Genomic DNA, 17,781 nt, shown 5'->3' with positions numbered 1-17,781 from the left:
ACTTCGTCTTCTGACTCCACGTTCCTGTCTCTTGACACCAAAACACGTTGAAAACCATCGTCAACTTCGCACTACGACCTAAACTTGGAGAGGTCACTCTGGCCGCACTTCTGGATATGGGGCTTGGAGATGAGCAAAGCCTCCTCTGGGCTCTAACCAAACACTGACCGCCTGGGATCCTGAACTACATCTCCCAGAGAACCCTGGGGAGAACCCTCAGGTGATTGGTTCAAACAGATCAGCCAATACAGCCGTGACGTGCTCGTACAGACCAATCACGGGCTGGAAGGGGCGGGACCGCCCACGCAGAGGCTAGATTGAGCGGAGAAAGTAACTGCGTTGTAATGTGTCCCAAAACCCAAGGCGGCTGAGAGCTTCGGTCCCGCGTCTCGGACGCCACGTTGTCCTCCTCTTCGGTTTCGGTCCGCGCCTTGCCCGCGACCCGGCCTCGGGCCGCCCGTGTCTGGCCGCCAGCCCCGCGCGGAGGACAAGCCGGGTGACCGCGAAGAAAGCACGTGCTCGAGCGTTGTAGCGGCCGAGGGCGCGCGTATCATCCCCGCGCCGCGCCCAGGTCCTGCGGGGGCACCTCCCGCGCGGCGTGCGGTGCGCGCGAGGCCCGGGGCGCGGCGGGCTCCAGGGCCCTTGGCGCTCCCGGCGACTCGGGCCTCTGAGGCAGGCTCCCGGGCGCTGGCTGGCATCGCTCTTGGCCGTCTCCTGTGCAGAGCGCGACTTCCCGGCTTTGCCGCTGGCCTGAGGAGGAGGAGGAGACTCGGCGGCATGTCACCGGCGCTGCCAGAGCTGACGCCTTCCGGTAACGTTGCCACCCGGTCTCAGCGGTTCAGTTGTTTATTGACTCCTGCTGTGGGCTCCTAATCCCTAGGGTGATTCTCCTCCCCAATTGGAGACGCGCGACCAGGTTTCCCCGCGGGCGGGCGGGCGGCACCTTTGAACCTGCGGAGCAGCCCTGAGGTCCCACATTGTTCTGCTTGGTTCCTTCTGCACCTGTACCCCTCGCTCCCCAGACAGACCATCAGCAGCCGCGAAGCACCGCCCTGTCCCCGCGTCCTGTCCCTGAAACACGCTCTTAATGTCAAAGTAACGAAACTTTTGCAGCTTGGTGCACCATATTCCAGCAGGGCGCTTTGGAAGTTTTGCATGAGTTAACGTTCTTATTCAGTACTTTTTGAGCATGTGCTCATCCAAAGGAAGTCCACGTGCTGAGACAGATAGCAAACCCAGAGAACTATTTGAAACTGCAGCCGAACGTTTCTTTTCCACATCAGGGTTAGAGCAAACTCCAGTGTGCACAGAATTATCACTGTGTAAAAAAGCAGATAGAAGGTCTTGATGGGAAGTAGTAATCGCAGCTGATGGTGATGCTGGGGGCTCTGAGATTAACTTTGAGAAAAAAACTAGCTCAAGAACTGAAAATAATGTCAGCTTTATAATGAGCTCTGGGTCTCTAAGGTCGTCCCTGGTTAAAATTTGTGGTCAAATCTACCCATGAAAACATGTGAGCTATGAGGTAGGCAATGTAGCAAGAAGAGAACCAGTGATAAGGACAGAACAGTAGCTGCCTGTGACAGAAAGAGGGTGTTCATCTTGGGCAGGGGTGAATACTGAAGTCCTGACTCAGAAGGAAATTTACACAGGTGAGCTAGTGAGCCTGTTGACTCTGGGGTTCTGATGTGGGTGTTGAAACCAGTGGAAATGTGACTGAGAAACATTTTGTCACTGATGCTATCAAAGAAGACGTACAGAGGCCTGTGTTACAGCTCTTTAAATAATATCTCTGCTTCATGACTTGTTTTTATTAAAATTTTTTTAACGTTTATTTATATTTGAAGGAGAGAGAGACAGAGCGTGAGTCGGAGAAGGGCAGAGAGAGAGGAGACACAGAATCCAAAGCAGGCTCCAGGCTCTGAGCTGTCAGCACAGAGTCTGACCCCCAGGGCTCGAACTCAACACGAGAGCATAACCTGAGCCATAACCTGAGCCGAAGTTGGACGCCCAACTGACTGAACCACCCAGGCGCCCCTCTGCTTCATGACTTCTTACTTTCCCCTTCCCATTTAATTAAAAAAGGAAATGCGTGAATTCCCTTTCATCTAAATGTATCAACAGCAGAAGGGCTCAGCTAAATGGGGGAAGTGCAAAAACTCGATATTTCTGTTTCCACTGTGAGAGATGTTGGGGAGAATGTGCCCTGTTAAGAACCTGACTAGTCAGGAGTAAAATGTACAGGATGTTCCGTGCATAATGAACCGAACGCAGATAAGCACGAGTGTATTTTGGTTATTGTTGTTCTTCAGGGAAGATCTCAATGACCGTTTATCCTTGCAAGGGAAAGGAGAATTCTCAAAGTGACTTTTAACTCTTACGAGAAGGTTCTGGAGGGCCAGGTGATTAGAAGCCAGTGAAAGATAATCCTCTACTGGAAAAGCAGGAGGATTACAAAAGATGAGAACAGTGAACACTTAAACCCGCAAATCTGGGAGGAAGACCTCTTCAGGTTCTCTCCAGAATGGCTGTCTGTGTTCCAGCAAGCATACTTGAGGGTTCAGATTTTCTTTGACGTTATCCAGTGTTATAATTATTGCTCATCTATTGAGTGTAAATAAGTATCATCTTTTTTTTTTTTTTTAATGTTTGTTTACTTTTGAGAGAGAGAGAAAGAGACAGAGAGTGAGCAGGAGATGGGCAGAGAGAGAGGGAGACACCGAATCCAAAGCAGGCTCCAGGCTCTGAGCTGTCAGCACAGAGCTGGACGTGGGGTTCGAACCCACGAACTGTGAGATCATGACCTGAGCCAAAGTCGGACGCCCAACTGACTGAGCCACCCAGGCACCCCTAAGCTTGTTTTAATTCACATCTAATCGCTAATAAGCTTGAGCATTTCTTCAATCGTTGTTGAGTATTATTTATCCTTCCTTGACTTGACTATTCACATCTTTGTTAGAGTTCCTTGTATGTTATAGATGTTAGTCCCTTTCAGTTTTAGACATTGCCGAACCTTCCTCCAATCCGTAATCTGTTATTTTTGTCTATGGTGACTTTCATTTAATAAGAATCCTTAGTTTTTATGGAATCAAATTCATCATTTTTAAAAATATTATCGGTTGGGCTTTTGAGCCTGAAGTCGTTCCCTATTCTAAGTAATGAAGATATCCTATATTTTCTTTTTCCTTATGCAAATATAGTTTTATGGTAGACTATTTAGTGGGCCAAGTAAACTCTACTTTTTCAAAGTTAATTCAGCTTTTTTTCTGGGCTTTTAGTTTTCCACATAAATTATGGAATAGGTCAAGTTTCTCATAGAAGATCATGTTTTGTTTAGTTAAAAAAACACTTTGATCTCTTGCATATATGAAGACTCCTTTAACAAGATCTCAGAGTTTGTATATGTGGGGGGCAAGGTTGTTTTATGGTAAATAGTAAACTGTCTTAAAGACCAAGAACAGTTTGTGTATTTCTGGATTAAAAAGTGAATACAGTAGGGACCCCGTGGAAGAATGCTTAGACTTTTTATGAAGATGGGAGGAAGAGTAGAGGCACACTCCGCCGTCAGATCTGCAGTGAGTGGAGAAGTGCTCCCTCCCTAGGTGGAGAGAGAAGGAAAATGGAGTGAGCCAAGCCATAAGAGGGTTTTGAGGCAGAGGTGGGTGAATTTTGGAGCTCCCAACAGAAGACTTCTTTGGGCAGGATTAGGTAGAATCCCCTACAGAGGGAAAAGGACTTGAAGCTAAAAGCAAGCAGGTTTGGGACAGCAGATACGGGACATGTTGAGGGCAGCCAGGAAAAGATGAACCAAGGAGGAGGCTCAACAGGGAATTTTCAGGGACTCCCATAAGTGTAGTTCTGTGGTTTTCAGTAGTTCTTAGAAACCTCCTCCCCCTGTCTTTTTCCGCTTTCAGTTTTGAAAGTCAGATTTTCACTTTCTTTAAAGCAGGTGTGAAGAAATCCCTGCGGGATGAGATCGAAGCCCTTCTTCGGGAGAGGATTATGGTGCTGGATGGAGGGATGGGCACCATGATCCAACGGCAGAAGCTAAGTGAAGAAGACTTCCGAGGTCACGAATTTAAAGATCATGCCAAGCCACTGAAAGGCAACAATGACATTTTAAGTGTAACTCAACCCAATGTCATTTACCAAATCCATAAGGTCAAGTATCCCCAGGGTCTTCTGTGTTCATTTGATTATTCTGTAAGTCGTTTCGCGTACGGAAGGCAGACCACTGTCCCCAGTGTCTGGAGGGGACAGAAGAAAGAGGTGGTTTGTTCACAAAGAAGGCTTGTTGGACACCAAATAAAGGTCATGCGCTGTGATGAGCGTTCAGGATAAGGAGTTCAGAAAGGTAGTTTTTCTGCCTTCGAGGCATTTAAAGTCCAGTGAGAAACCACAAAGATCTTGGACAACTTGGGGTATTCACATATGCTATCCTACTTAAGTCACCACAACAGCCCTGATGAAGTAAAATCAAAGGTGGTTATTCTTATTTTGTAGATTTGGAAGTTGAGCCTGACAGAGGTTAAGGAACTTATCTGACATTAGGGAGCCTCCCTGACTTGAAATCCCATCCCCTTTCATTCCATTTTTCTGTGTCCAATAAAAATGGTTAGTCAACATAAAGAGATCAGGAGGAGGTAACTGGGTACGATACATTTTTATAACTTATAATTAAACACAGAACGAAATTGTTTTATAGATTATCATAGGAATTATACAGAACTGTGACTAGAAGAGGTATTAAGATGATCAAATCTGTTTGATGAAATCTGTTTTCCTGGTCTGGATTCAGTTAGAAGGACAAAGCGTATTTACCAGTTAAGCGAGAGAGTTTTATTTTCTGGAGAGGGGCATTGTTATAGGTGTTTCAAGCTCTTCTTAAAAAAAAAAAAAATGTCTAAACAAGTGATTAAGTGTTCCAGTGAGTATGGAAGGGATCATTTTATTGCGTGGTCAAGACTTTTTTCTAGGTAAGGTGAAGGATAGCATTCATTTGAAGAAAATGCCTTTCCTTTGCTCATAATGGGAATTCTAGGTACCAGAAGATTTAGAATTGGTCCTTGAAAAGGTGTTGGTTCTGCAGGAAGAATGGTACCTAAGTTTTTCTGCTTGGCCTTGAGACTGTGTAGTTAAATCCTGTTAACTACAGGAATGCCCTCATGGGTATGAATTGCTTGTTACGGTTACAAATACAGTTCTTATAATGCAACTGATAAGATCATATGAACTACCATGCCATGTAGCTTCGTCATATTGTTCATGTGGATTATCATTAGATTATCATTAGATTATCAGCTTCTGCAGGACAGGAATTGATGCCTGTTTTTCACTGCCTAATCCCTACTACCTAGAGCATCTCACACATAGTAAGTACTCAGTAAATATTTGTTACAGAAAGAATCCTTGCCATCTGTATTAGGTAGGCATCTAGATAGAACTACAAGGTACCCACAATAGGCACATGAAGCAAAAATGGCTGTAAATACAATAGAGTGTAGGTGGGTGTCCCATTTCTGGGGGTGCATTTTCTAGCTAGAGTTCTTCGAGTGCAGAGAACCTACCACGTTCTTGGATGAAGAAAGGAAACACTGGGTTGTTTTCACACTTGGCTGTTTCTAGTGGTGTTAGTGACCACGGATCAGATCCCCTGATGGCTAATTTTAATGGAATGTCTCGGTTATGTTTGTAGTGTAGGTGCCCGACCCGGAAGCATCTGTAATGGTAATGCAAGTGCCTGACATGAAGCTTTTGGCTGCCAAGATACCCATTTCAAAGACATCCATCTCATATTTAACGTACTACAGCTACCGACTAAACACTTAGATAAGAAACCAGGCTGTTCCCACCCATGAAGTTCTGCTTTTAGAGAGTCCTGGGTGACCCAGACAGCCAGCTGTTTGACCCCATTTTTCCCCTTTCCACAGCCTGATTCCCACTCATGTCTTAAATTCGGCAATAAAGAGTGAAACTGCGAAACCCCAGGCACCCCATCCCTATAGCCCGGAAGAGGCAGAACCCCATGCCTGTGCTTCCCTCCCCCCCCCCGCCCCCGCCCCATGTGCCCCTCACCCCTTGCAGTGTGGCCCTGGGCATGCCTGTACCCTCCAGGACTTGGGAGTAATATACCTTTTTCTCCCCAGAGTGCCCTGTGGTTGTTGCTGAGATGTGTTTTGCGGTTATAAGAACCACAATGGCTGGTGTGGCCACAACTTAGGTTCTGCCCAGGGAAAGTTTGTGGGAGCTGGCCACGAGGACTACCCTGCCTTAAGTATCACTGTCACAAAACAGAATTCAACACCTCTGTTAGCCTCTACAAATGCTCTCCTTAAAGTCCTTCTTTAGTCTTGACAGCTTTCTCCAGAAGAGTGAGGAGCAGGGACATTACACAGCTTGCCCCTGATCACATGATTTCTGCCTAGGGCTCTTGAGTGGGATTCTGAGCCAGGAAAAAAGGTGTAGAGAGAGGATGAAGAGCCAGAAGAAACACTTTTTACACTGTGTACAGTGGACATTTTCAGATCCACACAAAATTGGAGAAAGCTGCGAAGTTAGAATTTTCCCCCTAATTGTAAAGACAGTACATGTTTATTGCTTAAAAAAAGAAGTAGCTAGAAAATAGAAAACCATAAAAGAGAAAATCAAAACCAGGACATATCAACGCCAATAAATAATTGCTAGTCACATATTTTAATTTATATTTTAATCTAGTTTTTTTATACTGGGATTTTAAATGGGATTATATTGGGATTACTTTATACTGTTTTATAATTTGGATTTTTTTTATCTGTATACATGAGCATTAAATGTTCTTGAACATGGTTTAAGAACTTCATAATATATTCTGTGTATATGTTATTAATGAATTTATTTATTCCTAGCTATTAATGTTGTTTCCAATTTTTCTTGCTCTTTTTTGAAAAATTAAATATAATTTGCTGTTATAAAACAAAACCCATAGGTAAGAATAAATTTGCTTTGACCACTACTCCAAATTTCTATTTTTTCTCCTGACCTAACCACTTACATTAGCGTGTGTCTTTCCAGATCACTTTGTTATGCATTTATATGTATGTATATATGTGTGTACATACATGTATGTGTATGCATACATATCAGTAGAAAATTCATACTGCTTGTGTACGTGTATGTTTTAAACTTCATGATGTCATACTTTACACATCAGTCAATTTTGGTTTCTACTCAGCGATACTTTTTGGAGATTTTTCCATGTCGGTATATGCAGGTACAATGTTTTTTAGCTGCCACAAAGCATGTTATAAAGTGGATTAATTCTAGCTTATTTAGTTTTTCCCAACTGGTGGATATTTAGGATGTTTGTAACTTATAAATAGGTAAATCTTGGTTTTCATTTCCTAGCTGTTCTGCAAACTGTTTATCAGTTTGGGAAGGGTTGTGTTTACTCAGTACTGGGAAGTCAGGGGAGCTGAGAGATTCTCGAGTGTTCATCAGATTGAGGTTGAGAAGGTGTTGTCCAAAGAGTGAAGTGCGGAAGGTAGGTTGAGGACAGGTTGATGTTGAGACCCTCAGGCTTCTGCAGGAGTGTAGTTGTGGCTCAGAGGGACCGGGAAACTGGGGTGGAGACAGCTCCCGGCAGAAATGGGCTCTCATAGTGTGGTTGTCAGTGGGAGCCAGCTTGTGCTCAGGCCGGAGAGTGCTGTTCGGGCCAGAACTCGATGCTTGTGTTTTCATACAGCCACTGTGAAGAGTTAGATTCTAGTCTAGGGAGGAAACTGGAGTCTAAGGAACTTGATTCAGTTCGTACAACTTAGCATGTGAACTGTCAGTTCAGGGTCTGAGTTTGTTTAGAGCACATTCCTTTCTATGACGTCCTTATGTCTTTTTGTACCTCTAGCCTCTGGTATAGTGCTGGCTGCTTAGTAAGTGGTCCCGGGGTGTCTGGTGGTGGTGCCAGTGGGAAGTCCTATTTGTTGCTGGGGGACGGGGGTTCTCAAACTCACAGCATTGACATCACTGTCTCCTGCTGCAGGATTACTTGCTGGCTGGAGCGGATATCATTGAAACGAACACTTTCAGCAGCACTAATGTCGCCCAAGCTGACTATGGCCTCGAACACTTGGTAAGAACTCCATTGTGCCTCAAGTCTGAGACATTTCTGCGCATTTGCTGCCTTGGTGGTAGTTGCTAGTGAGAAAACCACCAGAAGCGCGGAGTCCAGCCAGTGCCTAGATGCCTACTTTTCGTGGTCAGACTTGGAAAACAGTTTGAATCTCTTCTGCTTCTGAACGTGGCAGACCGTTCATTTTGTAACTGGTTTCTTTTATGGGCACGTAATCAAATAAAAATGATACTTATAGGGGCGCCTGGGTGGCGCAGTCGGTTAAGCGTCCGACTTCAGCTCAGGTCACGATCTCGCGGTCCGTGAGTTCGAGCGCCGCGTCGGTCTCTGGGCTGATGGCTCGGAGCCTGGAGCCTGCTTCCGATTCTGTGTCTCCCTCTCTCTCTGCCCCTCCCCCGTTCATGCCTCTGTCTCTCTCTGTCCCAAAAATAAATAAAAGTTGAAAAAAAAAATTAAAAAAAAAATGATACTTATAGTGGCTGCTGATAAAGGCATAATGATTGGCTGTGTGTGCAGTTTGGGGAGGCCTTTTCATGTACTGGGTGGCAGATTTGATTTGCTTTTTTTTTAGTTGTGGGGAAACACGCGTAACCTAAAATTGATGATCTTAGCCATTTTGAGCATACACTTTGGTGACGTTAAGTATGTTCATGGTGCGCAGGCATCACACCTCCCATCTCTAGACTCTGGTCATCTTGTGGAGCTGAAACTCCGTAACCCCTGTTACCCTCAGTAACTCCCCGTTCTCCTGCCACCCCCCTGCATCCTGGAAACCACCACTGTACTTTCTTTATGAATTTGACTCCTCTAGGTGCGTGACGTGAGTAGAATCATAGTGTTTGTCCTTTTACAACTGGCTTATTTCACTCAGTATAATGTTTTTCAAGTTCACTCATGCCGTAGCCTATGTCAGAATTTCCTTCCTTTTTAAGGCCAGATCATGCTCCATATTGTGTGTTCGTTCATTTGTTGGGAACACTTGGGTTGATCCCACCTTTCGGTTATTGTGAACAATGCTACTACTACGTACCCACGATCTCCTTGCTTCCCTGCTTTTGTTTCCTGAGATTCTGTACGCAGAAGGGGAATTGCTTGCTTCATACGGTAATTGTGTGTTTCATTTTTTGAGAAACCACCATGCTGTTTCCCACAGTGGCTGCACCATTTTGTATTCCCACCTACAGTGCACGAGGGTTCTGAGTTTTCTACGGCTCTGTCGACACTTGTTAGCTTCTGTTTTTGGGGTTTTTGAGTTTTGTTTTATGAAAGTAGCCATCCTCATGGGTGTGGGGTGGAGATCTGGTTTCTTTTTGATCAACATGATGCCCCTTTTCCAAATTTTATAAAATGTGGATGATGGGAATACGTAGTAGATGCCTTCATTCCCCTTTTTGCATGGGATTTTTCCAGACACGTTCCTCTGTTTTCATGCAGGAAGTCCTGGTGCTCCAATGCTGATTTTTCTCATGATGTTTTGTGAGATCTTGTGTCTTTTGGGTTATCAAGGGAAAATGATGAGTTTCGTGTGATTATTGGGCAGGAGTTGGCCAACTTTTTCTGTACAGGGCCAGTTAAGTAGATATTTTAGGCTTCGTTGGTCATATACAGCAACTCCTCAACTCTACCATTATAGTGCAAAGGCAGCAATAGACAACATGCAAATGAATGAGCTTGACTGTATTTTAGTAACATTTTATTTATAAAACAGGCTCAGGCTAGATTTGCCCCAGGGGCTATAGTTTGCCACCCCGTATTTTAGGATATTCTAGCTTTTTAATTACTAACTCTGCGGATACATGGCACATAGGATCTTAGAAGGGATCCTGAAGACCACAAGTCTAGGACTTTCTAACCTGTGAAGCGGTGTCTGTGAACCCCTTTGAGGAGGCCTATGAACTTCTTTAAATTGAGGTTTGTGCATACTTTTTATTTCCCAGTGAGAGGGTTCATGGCCCTTTACGAAATTCTAAAGAGGTTAGTGATCTGTAGAAAGTTGGGAACCATTGAGTTCAGCCACCATCCAGTGAAGGAAGTCACGGCCGGAGACACTGCAGAAGGAGCGGGCCACACAGGCTCTTGGGACAATCGGTCCTCCAACCCAGGCCTCCTGTCTTTTCCCCTCACCATGCTTTTCGCTGATTCGCAGAGTATGTAACTTCATCATCTTACTCGTTGACATACCACATGTCCAGGCATTGCCCTTTTTATCATTTAGCTTACAGTTTAGGGGAAGAAGCTAAAACCAGGTCTCAAAGACTCTTGTCTTTCCTGCTGTCCTCACAGCTGGGGCAGCTGATAGGTCTTCTTGGCTAAGATTTCATTCAGAGCTTCTGTTAATTCCCTCTGTACTTCCTTACTGAATAAAACTGGGTTTTTGAAGGTCAGGAGTTCTTACTCGTATGGGAGGAAAAGAAGAGCGAGCTGACGTTTGCGTTTGATCTGCTAGGCCTACCGGATGAACAAGTGTTCTGCGGCAGTGGCCAGGAAAGCAGCCGAGGAGGTGTCTCTCCAGACAGGTAAGGAACGTCATCCTCCCGGGTTCACGGAGATGCTTCCTTTGAGATTCTGAGTTACAAGGTGCTGTCTTTACGGCCCTTTTCCCCCTGTGACCATCAGCCTGCTGGCCATGCCGCGGACGCTGTTTTGTACTTGTGTGCAAGTTACTCTCTGCCCTTCCCTAAGAAGCCGCTCGGTGTCTCTCTGGATTTATTCCATGCCCATGGGCTCAGGCTTGACGCTGTGTTTGCTTTACTGGGGTTACAGCTTACCTTTGTAGCTAGGACCGTAGCTTCCTTGTGTATTTGCAGCTAAAACGAGTTTTCTCCCTTTGGAAGCATATCATTAGGTAGTTACGGTGACAGCTGACTGGTTATCATGGTTAACATTAAGATACCTGATCTTATCCCTTTAAAGCTACCTCATCCCCATGACTGGCTTATTTAGGTAAAGAGATACTGCCTTTTGAGCATTTTCTGCTTCATACCACTGATGTCCTTAAAGGCTTTGTGCCGCACACCCAGGAGTGTGGCATTAGATTTAGTCTTGCTGGGACTTGAAAAGTGGCTCCCTGAAATAACTAACCTTCTGGCTGGCTGCCATTCACATGACTTGGGCGCCAGCTGGTGGGGAGGCTTTGAGGGAGGGAGAGGAATAGAAGAAATATGTGGAGCCCCTAAAGATTTGGAAATGTAAGATTATTGCCAACAGGAGAAAATATAAAGCAGAATTGTTAGGAAGTTAGACACAGCATACTAATGAAGACTGAAGCAATTCACGGGAGCTCTGCTTCTGAGAGATAATGCTTAAATCCAGGGGCACGCACAGACTGTCAGCCCGACAGGGTCGCAGGTCAGAGAATGTTAAACACGCTGAAGCGGGGAAAGAGAAGGACCTTTTTCTTATGTCCTCATTGGTGTTCAGCTTTGGGAAAGGTAACCTGTTCAAAGATTGGGTTGTCCACTAGTCAGTGGTCTTCTGCAGTTAAATGATACAGCATAACCCAGGTTACTGAGTGGTTACTGTCACCAAAGGCAAGGGGCAGTGCACCCCTTCCTCGGGCTTCTGTCATGACATGTAAATGGACATAACATTGGAGGCTCTTTTAGAAGCACCTGGACTCTAGCCTGGAGGAAAAGTTATTAAAGGATTACTAAAAGAGTGATTAAGATTTGATCTCTCATACTTTAATTTAGGCTTTATAATTGTTAATCCTGACTTAATATCCTCCCACGGTGACGGGCCTGAAGCCCAGTGCTGGAGAGCATTTCAAGTTGAATGTTTCCATGAGGAGCTCTCACAGATTCTGTGTCAAGTTCAGGACCTTTGAGATTTCTTAAGAGTAAGGGGAGATGATTTATCCAAACACGGCTGTGGTGATAGAAGAGGGGTTACTCACTGAAACACTTTGAAGCCAGATATGCAAGGATTCAGAGTCTTTTGGGTTGGCTTGGCAACAATACGTGCACATCCCCTATGGGATCGTTTTCCTGGTGGGGGCCGCGATAACCAAACGCGTGTTTGCAGTAAAATCTATGAATTGTCTCACTAAGTGCGATAAAGACTATAAATAGCCCCTTGTGGTTTAGGAGAGGTCACATCATGTTTTGTCGTCAACTGAATTAAGAACAAAATTTGTGCTTTTGTCTTGTAGAGCTGTAGATAAGTGGTTATAGACGTGTGTTGGAGGGAAAAATCTTAGCGCCTGTCGATTCACAGCACAAAGTTCAGCCTATTTAGAGATTTTACGCTTGTTTTTCTTTTCCCAAAGGAATCAAGAGGTTTGTGGCAGGAGCCCTGGGTCCAACTAATAAGACCCTCTCTGTGTCCCCATCTGTGGAAAAACCAGATTACAGGAACATTAGTGAGTATTTCTGGTATAGAATCTTTGACCTGCCAGTATGTCTGTGTTTCAGTGATCCTAAAATCTGTAAAATGGGACGAGTAACAGGATCTTCCTCAGGGTTATTGTGACTTAATTGACATAAAGGGCTTACAATGATCCCTGGAATGTAGTTAACCTTGAAACAAAGAGCTCTTGTTTTTATTACTGTCATCATCATCATTATTGTTACTGAGTTTGTTTTCAAATGTACATGGTATTGTGTTGGTGCTTCTTTATCTGCTGAGGAAATAAAACCAATCAAAAAAAAAAAAAAAAAAGCTTTAAACGGAACAGTTGGGTAAGTATGGACCCCAGGCCTTGGTCTATTACAGAATAACTCCCTGAATCTCCGTTTCATGTCAGAAAGCAGCCCAAACCATATAAACATACTAGCACGGTCGACATTATAAACTAGTGTATATAAACACTTACATTGAGATTTTATGAAAAATCTGCAGATCTAGGTCAATTTCTTAAACCTCAAGACAGTAAAAAAACAAAAAGAATGAAACTTAGCTGAATAATACTGATACTCTGTATGGTAAAGAATTTTGTATAGATAACAAGTTCAGGCAAGTATAGTTTGTAGGTTTTTGGTTCTAGAACTTTCCATGGAGTGATACCATACTTCTTCGCCAGGGATTGCTCTCTCATACTGGGCTTATGCCTGGCGATGCCCTCTTTGGTCTAACATGACAGCAAGGGGCTGAGTTCTCCTTTCTCTTGTGCTGTATACAGCAAGCATAAAGGTACTGTTGAGGTTTCTCTCTGGAATGTCCAAGCTTCTTTCTTGTTTGGCTGGGAGGTGAATGGGGAGAGGGATGACCTCTCAGACAGACATGGACAACTCAAGATGTTTCTAATAGAAATCTTACGCAGCAGTGATTGAACACTTCGGTTACAGGCTGAACTTGCCCTTCAGGCAGGTTTCCTCTCTGGCAGAGTTGGTATCAGAGGGCAGGAGTGAAGTCCACGGGACCGTGGCCTCTCCCCAAGGCAAGTGTGAAGGAACGGGACGAGGCCTACGATGTTTCCACGTCAGTGTGATATGTTTCTGTAGCTGTCCCTCACACTCATCCCTTAACTGACTGATTAAAACCACCTCTGGAATGAACAATCCACTCTAAAGATGTTGGAAGTAAGGTACGGGGCTCAAGAGACCATATGCCGGCCTCCTCACTCACTCATTCTCGGCTCGTATGTGGTGTTTAGTAGGAGCAACTGTGTTCGGTTTACAGGTGTAATTTCCACCACGGCCCTATTCCTTTATTTGGTTTCTCACAAAAGGTGATGTTGTCCTTAAATTAAGCATCATAAACCAGCAATAGTTACTTGACAGTGCAGGCCTGAACACATGTCCTGGCCACCAAGAGGATTTTGATGACTGAGTCCTGGATGTGATTTATTTATTCTTTTTTGCAGCATTTGATGAGCTTGTTGAAGCATACAAAGAGCAGGCCCAGGGGCTCCTGGATGGTGGGGTTGATATCTTACTCATTGAAACAATTTTTGACACTGCAAACGCCAAGGTGAGTTAAGGGAGATGAAAGGGACGGTGAGTGGGGTGGGGCTGTGATGATCCCCCCCAGTGTGGCGAGAAGACCGTCACAGCCATTGTCAAAGTTAGATAGTAGTCTTCTGTTCCATTCTGTTCTTGAACATTTCTAATTGCGGCCAGTGGAATGAGAAAAATTTCAAAAGGTTATCTTTTGAAGTTTCAAAAAAAATTTTTTTTAATTATGAAAGTAAATATTTATAGGTACAGCTACTAGGTACATGTATGCAGATGTAGTGAATACACACACATGGTTCTAAATGTGAATGATACGTAAAAATATGGAGTGGAAAGCAATATCCTTCCTTCTATTCCCTGGGATGCAGGTCTTTCCTGGACAGCCACTGTTAACCAGTGTGGGGGCTTGGTAGAGATGCTGTGCAGGTGTAGAAAGTGTGATAACATTCTTTAGATTATCGCGGGACTGGTTTCCCCCGTGATGCATCTGGAATTTTTTTTTTGATACAGTTTTTTGACATTTATTTATTTCATTAGGAGGGAGAGTGAGTGTGTGTGTGTGCATGAGCAGGGGAGGGGTAGGGAGAGAGAGAATGTGGAGCCCGATGTGGGACTTGATCTCACGACTGAGATCATGACCTAAGCTGAAATCAAGAGTCAGATGCTCAACTGAAATCAAGAATCAGTGAGATGCTGGCTGAGTCACCCAGGCGCCTCTGGAATTTATTTTGGGGCGAGGAATGTGGTAGAGATGTACCTAGTAGTCTTTTTCTCTAAGGTGTACCTAGTTTTTTCTTAACATCATCTGTTAAATAACCTATCAGTTCCCAGTGATAGGAATCATGTGGAATGTCACCCAGACCATCCTAAATTCAGAAGTGCATCTGGGTAGAATCTGTTCCAGTAATCTGTCAGATGTCATTCTCCCATCCTGCTATTTTCTGTACATTATCATTAAAATATGTCTGAGTGACTGGTAGGCTTTTATTCACCTCCTTCCCGGAACCTCTGTTTTTCCCTCAGAATTTTCCTGGCTATTCTTACACATATATTTTCCATGAGATCTTTAGGATCAACTTGCCTAGTTCTGAAAAGAAAAAAAAAGAAAAAAGAAATTCTCACATTGTCGGTTTAGTAACCTTTTATGCCAGAGAACCTCACCATCACAATGAAGATCTACATTGAGTACACGTTGCATTCTGATTTCCGAAAATTATGAAAATGTAAACCTCTTAGAATCAGGAGATGTAATGATGAAAAGAAGGAGAAGATCAGTTCCCTGGAACTTAATAAAACATGGGCGTGTACACAGTAACTTGGGATTTGTACCTTTACAGCACATTCCAAGCTCACACTCTTTTGCGGTGATGCACACTGTTAGTTTCTGTACCTACTGTGGATATATGAGGGTGTGGAAGGTGGAGGCATTCTTATGTATTTAATTATGTAATTAAAAAAAAATTAATGTTTATTTTTGAGAGAGAGAAAACGAACAAGTGGGGGAGGGGCAGAGAAAGAGGGAGACACAGAATCGGAAGCAGGCTCCAGTCTCTGAGCTGTCAGCACAGAGCCCGATGCAGGGCTCGAACTCACAAACCATGAGATCATGACCTGAGCCGAAGTTGGACGCTTACCCAACTGAGCCGCCCGAGCACCCCGTTCTTCTTTATTTTTAATTTAGATTAGGAGAAGGAAGAAAGTGTAGCTCTTAAGCTCCTCTTTGGAGGGAATATCTGTTCGTAGGTAAACTCTGAGCCAGCATTTGTTTTGTTTTAATGTGTACAGTGTTATACTTGGGAAATGTGTGTCGGGATTGCACCTTGCAGGGCGGACATGCTTCTTCCCCAGAGATTGCGACGTTTATCTTACCTAGCAGGGTTTTGGAAAAGGGAGGCTTCTGATGAGCCAGTTAGACTGACCGGGGACACAGTCTCTCAGAAATAAAGATGTTCTTCTTTTTAACCCCCAACAGGCAGCCTTGTTCGCACTCCAGCAACTTTTTGAAGAGGAGTATTCCCCCCGACCTATCTTTGTAAGTTCTAAAATTTTCATGATGTATCGTGTCTTTTATTAATACTGTCATCTTGAGGGCAGGGTTTTGCCTTTCCTTGTCCAGGACAACTGTCTTTAGTGTCTTTTAGCCTCCTCTGTTCACCTTCCTCCTATCACCAGCTCTAGACCAGTAGCAGGCCAAGCTCTGGAAATGCTAAGAAAATGAACCTAGAAGTGGTTGGCAGAAGCAGACCATTCCAAGGAAGCATGGCCGAATTGGTCCCCTGGAGTCCAGGGCTTAGGAACTCCTCCTGATAAGGGTCCCAGAGGAGTGGACTTGCATGCTGACTGACAGGGCCAGTGCTGACGACACCAGCCTGGAGTAGGCAGACCCACGGGAGAGGCCGAAGGCTGATGGTGGGAAAAGAATAGAATGAAATCAAGGGGTGTTGGATGAACCAGCTATGTATCAGCCAGGACAGCCAGAGGTCTCTGGGAAGGCCTTCTGCTGTGGGACCGGATGTGTGAACTCAGAAGCTTTGTTGGTCACTGGGTTTGCCTCAGTGACTTTCCCTGTTTTTTTTGTTTTTATGGCTTACCAGCTCCTCCCCACAGTCACTTTACCCACGTCCTTTCTGACCACGATGGTAAGTGATTCCTTTTGTTAGAGCTCCACGGTTCCCTTCCTCGTGAAAGAACAAAGTCAGCGTGCTCATTTTATTTCACGTTTGTGACCATATTCTTAATTTGAGCCTCTGTCGTTGACGGAGTTTACTTTGTTAATTCAGATTTCAGGGACAATTATCGATAAAAGTGGGCGAACTCTTTCTGGACAGACGGGAGAGGCATTTGTCATCAGTGTGTCTCATGCAGACCCACTCTGGTAAGTGCTCATTCTTTCCTTGACCCCATTCCTTTTAGGGGTATCTTTTTGGATGGCTACAGAATGGGGCCTGGGAGGGGACTGGTCCTGCGTATTTCCACTGAAAAGCTTGCATGGGACGTTGGCTCTCTGGGAAGTACATTCAGACTTTTCTGACGGGCGTCAGAAGACCACTGTCAGAATGGGTCAGTTGGAGGGGCTGGGCTCGTACCTCCTGGATCGGGCAGATGGTTGCCTGTTTGGCTGTAAGCGTGCCCCTCACAGTTTCAGGCTGTGCTTGGCGCAGTGCTAATTCTGCAAAACTATTACCAGCGCTTACGTTGGTAGGACAGGGCTTTGCAAGGTGTTTTCTCCCCCCAGCTTAGGGAGCAGACGGAAGCAGTTCAGTGTGGGATCAGATGGGAATTCTCTAGCTCAGATTTTTATCTTTAAATAAAGATTAACCTGGCTTTTACGTTCTATTTTAAACTATCTCCCTATTTTTCTTATCAAAATGTTTTAAATTACATACCACAAGTGAAATGGAACCTCCCAGAATATATACTCTTTTCACCTGTGCCTTTTTTCCACACATGCCCTGTTCTTCCTGCCTGGAAGCTGTGCCTGCTGCCTTCTCTCTCTCTCTCTCTCTCTCTCTCTCTCTCTCTCTCTCTCTCTCTCTCTTCCCCCATCCCCCCCCCCCCCCAACTCTGCTGACTCCTTGTTAGCCTTTACGAATCATCTCCAGAGTCCTCTTCTCCAGGGAACTTTCCCTCTCTGATTAGCTCAGGTTGATGTTTTCAGAGCATTCTGTTTACTTTTATTATAGTCTCTGCCATAAAAATAATAGTAATAGATATTTATTGAGAGTTTTCTGTTTTAAGTGCTTTCTGTGAGTTATTTCTTTTAATTCTAGCAGCACCACCTTG

At 44.5% G+C, this 17,781-nt stretch overlaps 1 protein-coding gene across 4 annotated transcripts in view; it reads left to right on the top strand.

Annotated features, from left to right (window-relative positions):
• The first annotated feature begins 327 nt into the window (after positions 1 to 327).
• MTR (5-methyltetrahydrofolate-homocysteine methyltransferase) overlaps positions 328 to 17,781 on the top strand; it is a 131,620-nt gene continuing 114,166 nt past the window's right edge. The window contains exons 1-8 of one of the 4 annotated variants that reach the window (XM_045039904.1): positions 328 to 811; positions 3,947 to 4,161; positions 8,015 to 8,104; positions 10,551 to 10,620; positions 12,372 to 12,464; positions 13,908 to 14,014; positions 15,971 to 16,030; positions 16,779 to 16,873. In XM_045039904.1, coding sequence (XP_044895839.1) covers positions 778 to 811; positions 3,947 to 4,161; positions 8,015 to 8,104; positions 10,551 to 10,620; positions 12,372 to 12,464; positions 13,908 to 14,014; positions 15,971 to 16,030; positions 16,779 to 16,873 — 764 coding nt within the window. In that variant the 5' untranslated portion in view covers positions 328 to 777. The remainder of the gene's footprint in view (positions 812 to 3,946; positions 4,162 to 8,014; positions 8,105 to 10,550; positions 10,621 to 12,371; positions 12,465 to 13,907; positions 14,015 to 15,970; positions 16,031 to 16,778; positions 16,874 to 17,781) is intronic. The other 3 variants (XM_045039903.1, XM_045039902.1, XM_003993893.6) reach the window with 3 other exon arrangements.

Source organism: Felis catus, chromosome D2 (assembly GCF_018350175.1).
Source record: "Felis catus isolate Fca126 chromosome D2, F.catus_Fca126_mat1.0, whole genome shotgun sequence".
NCBI classification, from domain to species: domain Eukaryota; kingdom Metazoa; phylum Chordata; class Mammalia; order Carnivora; family Felidae; genus Felis; species Felis catus.
This window is presented reverse-complemented; position numbering and strand designations above follow the sequence as displayed.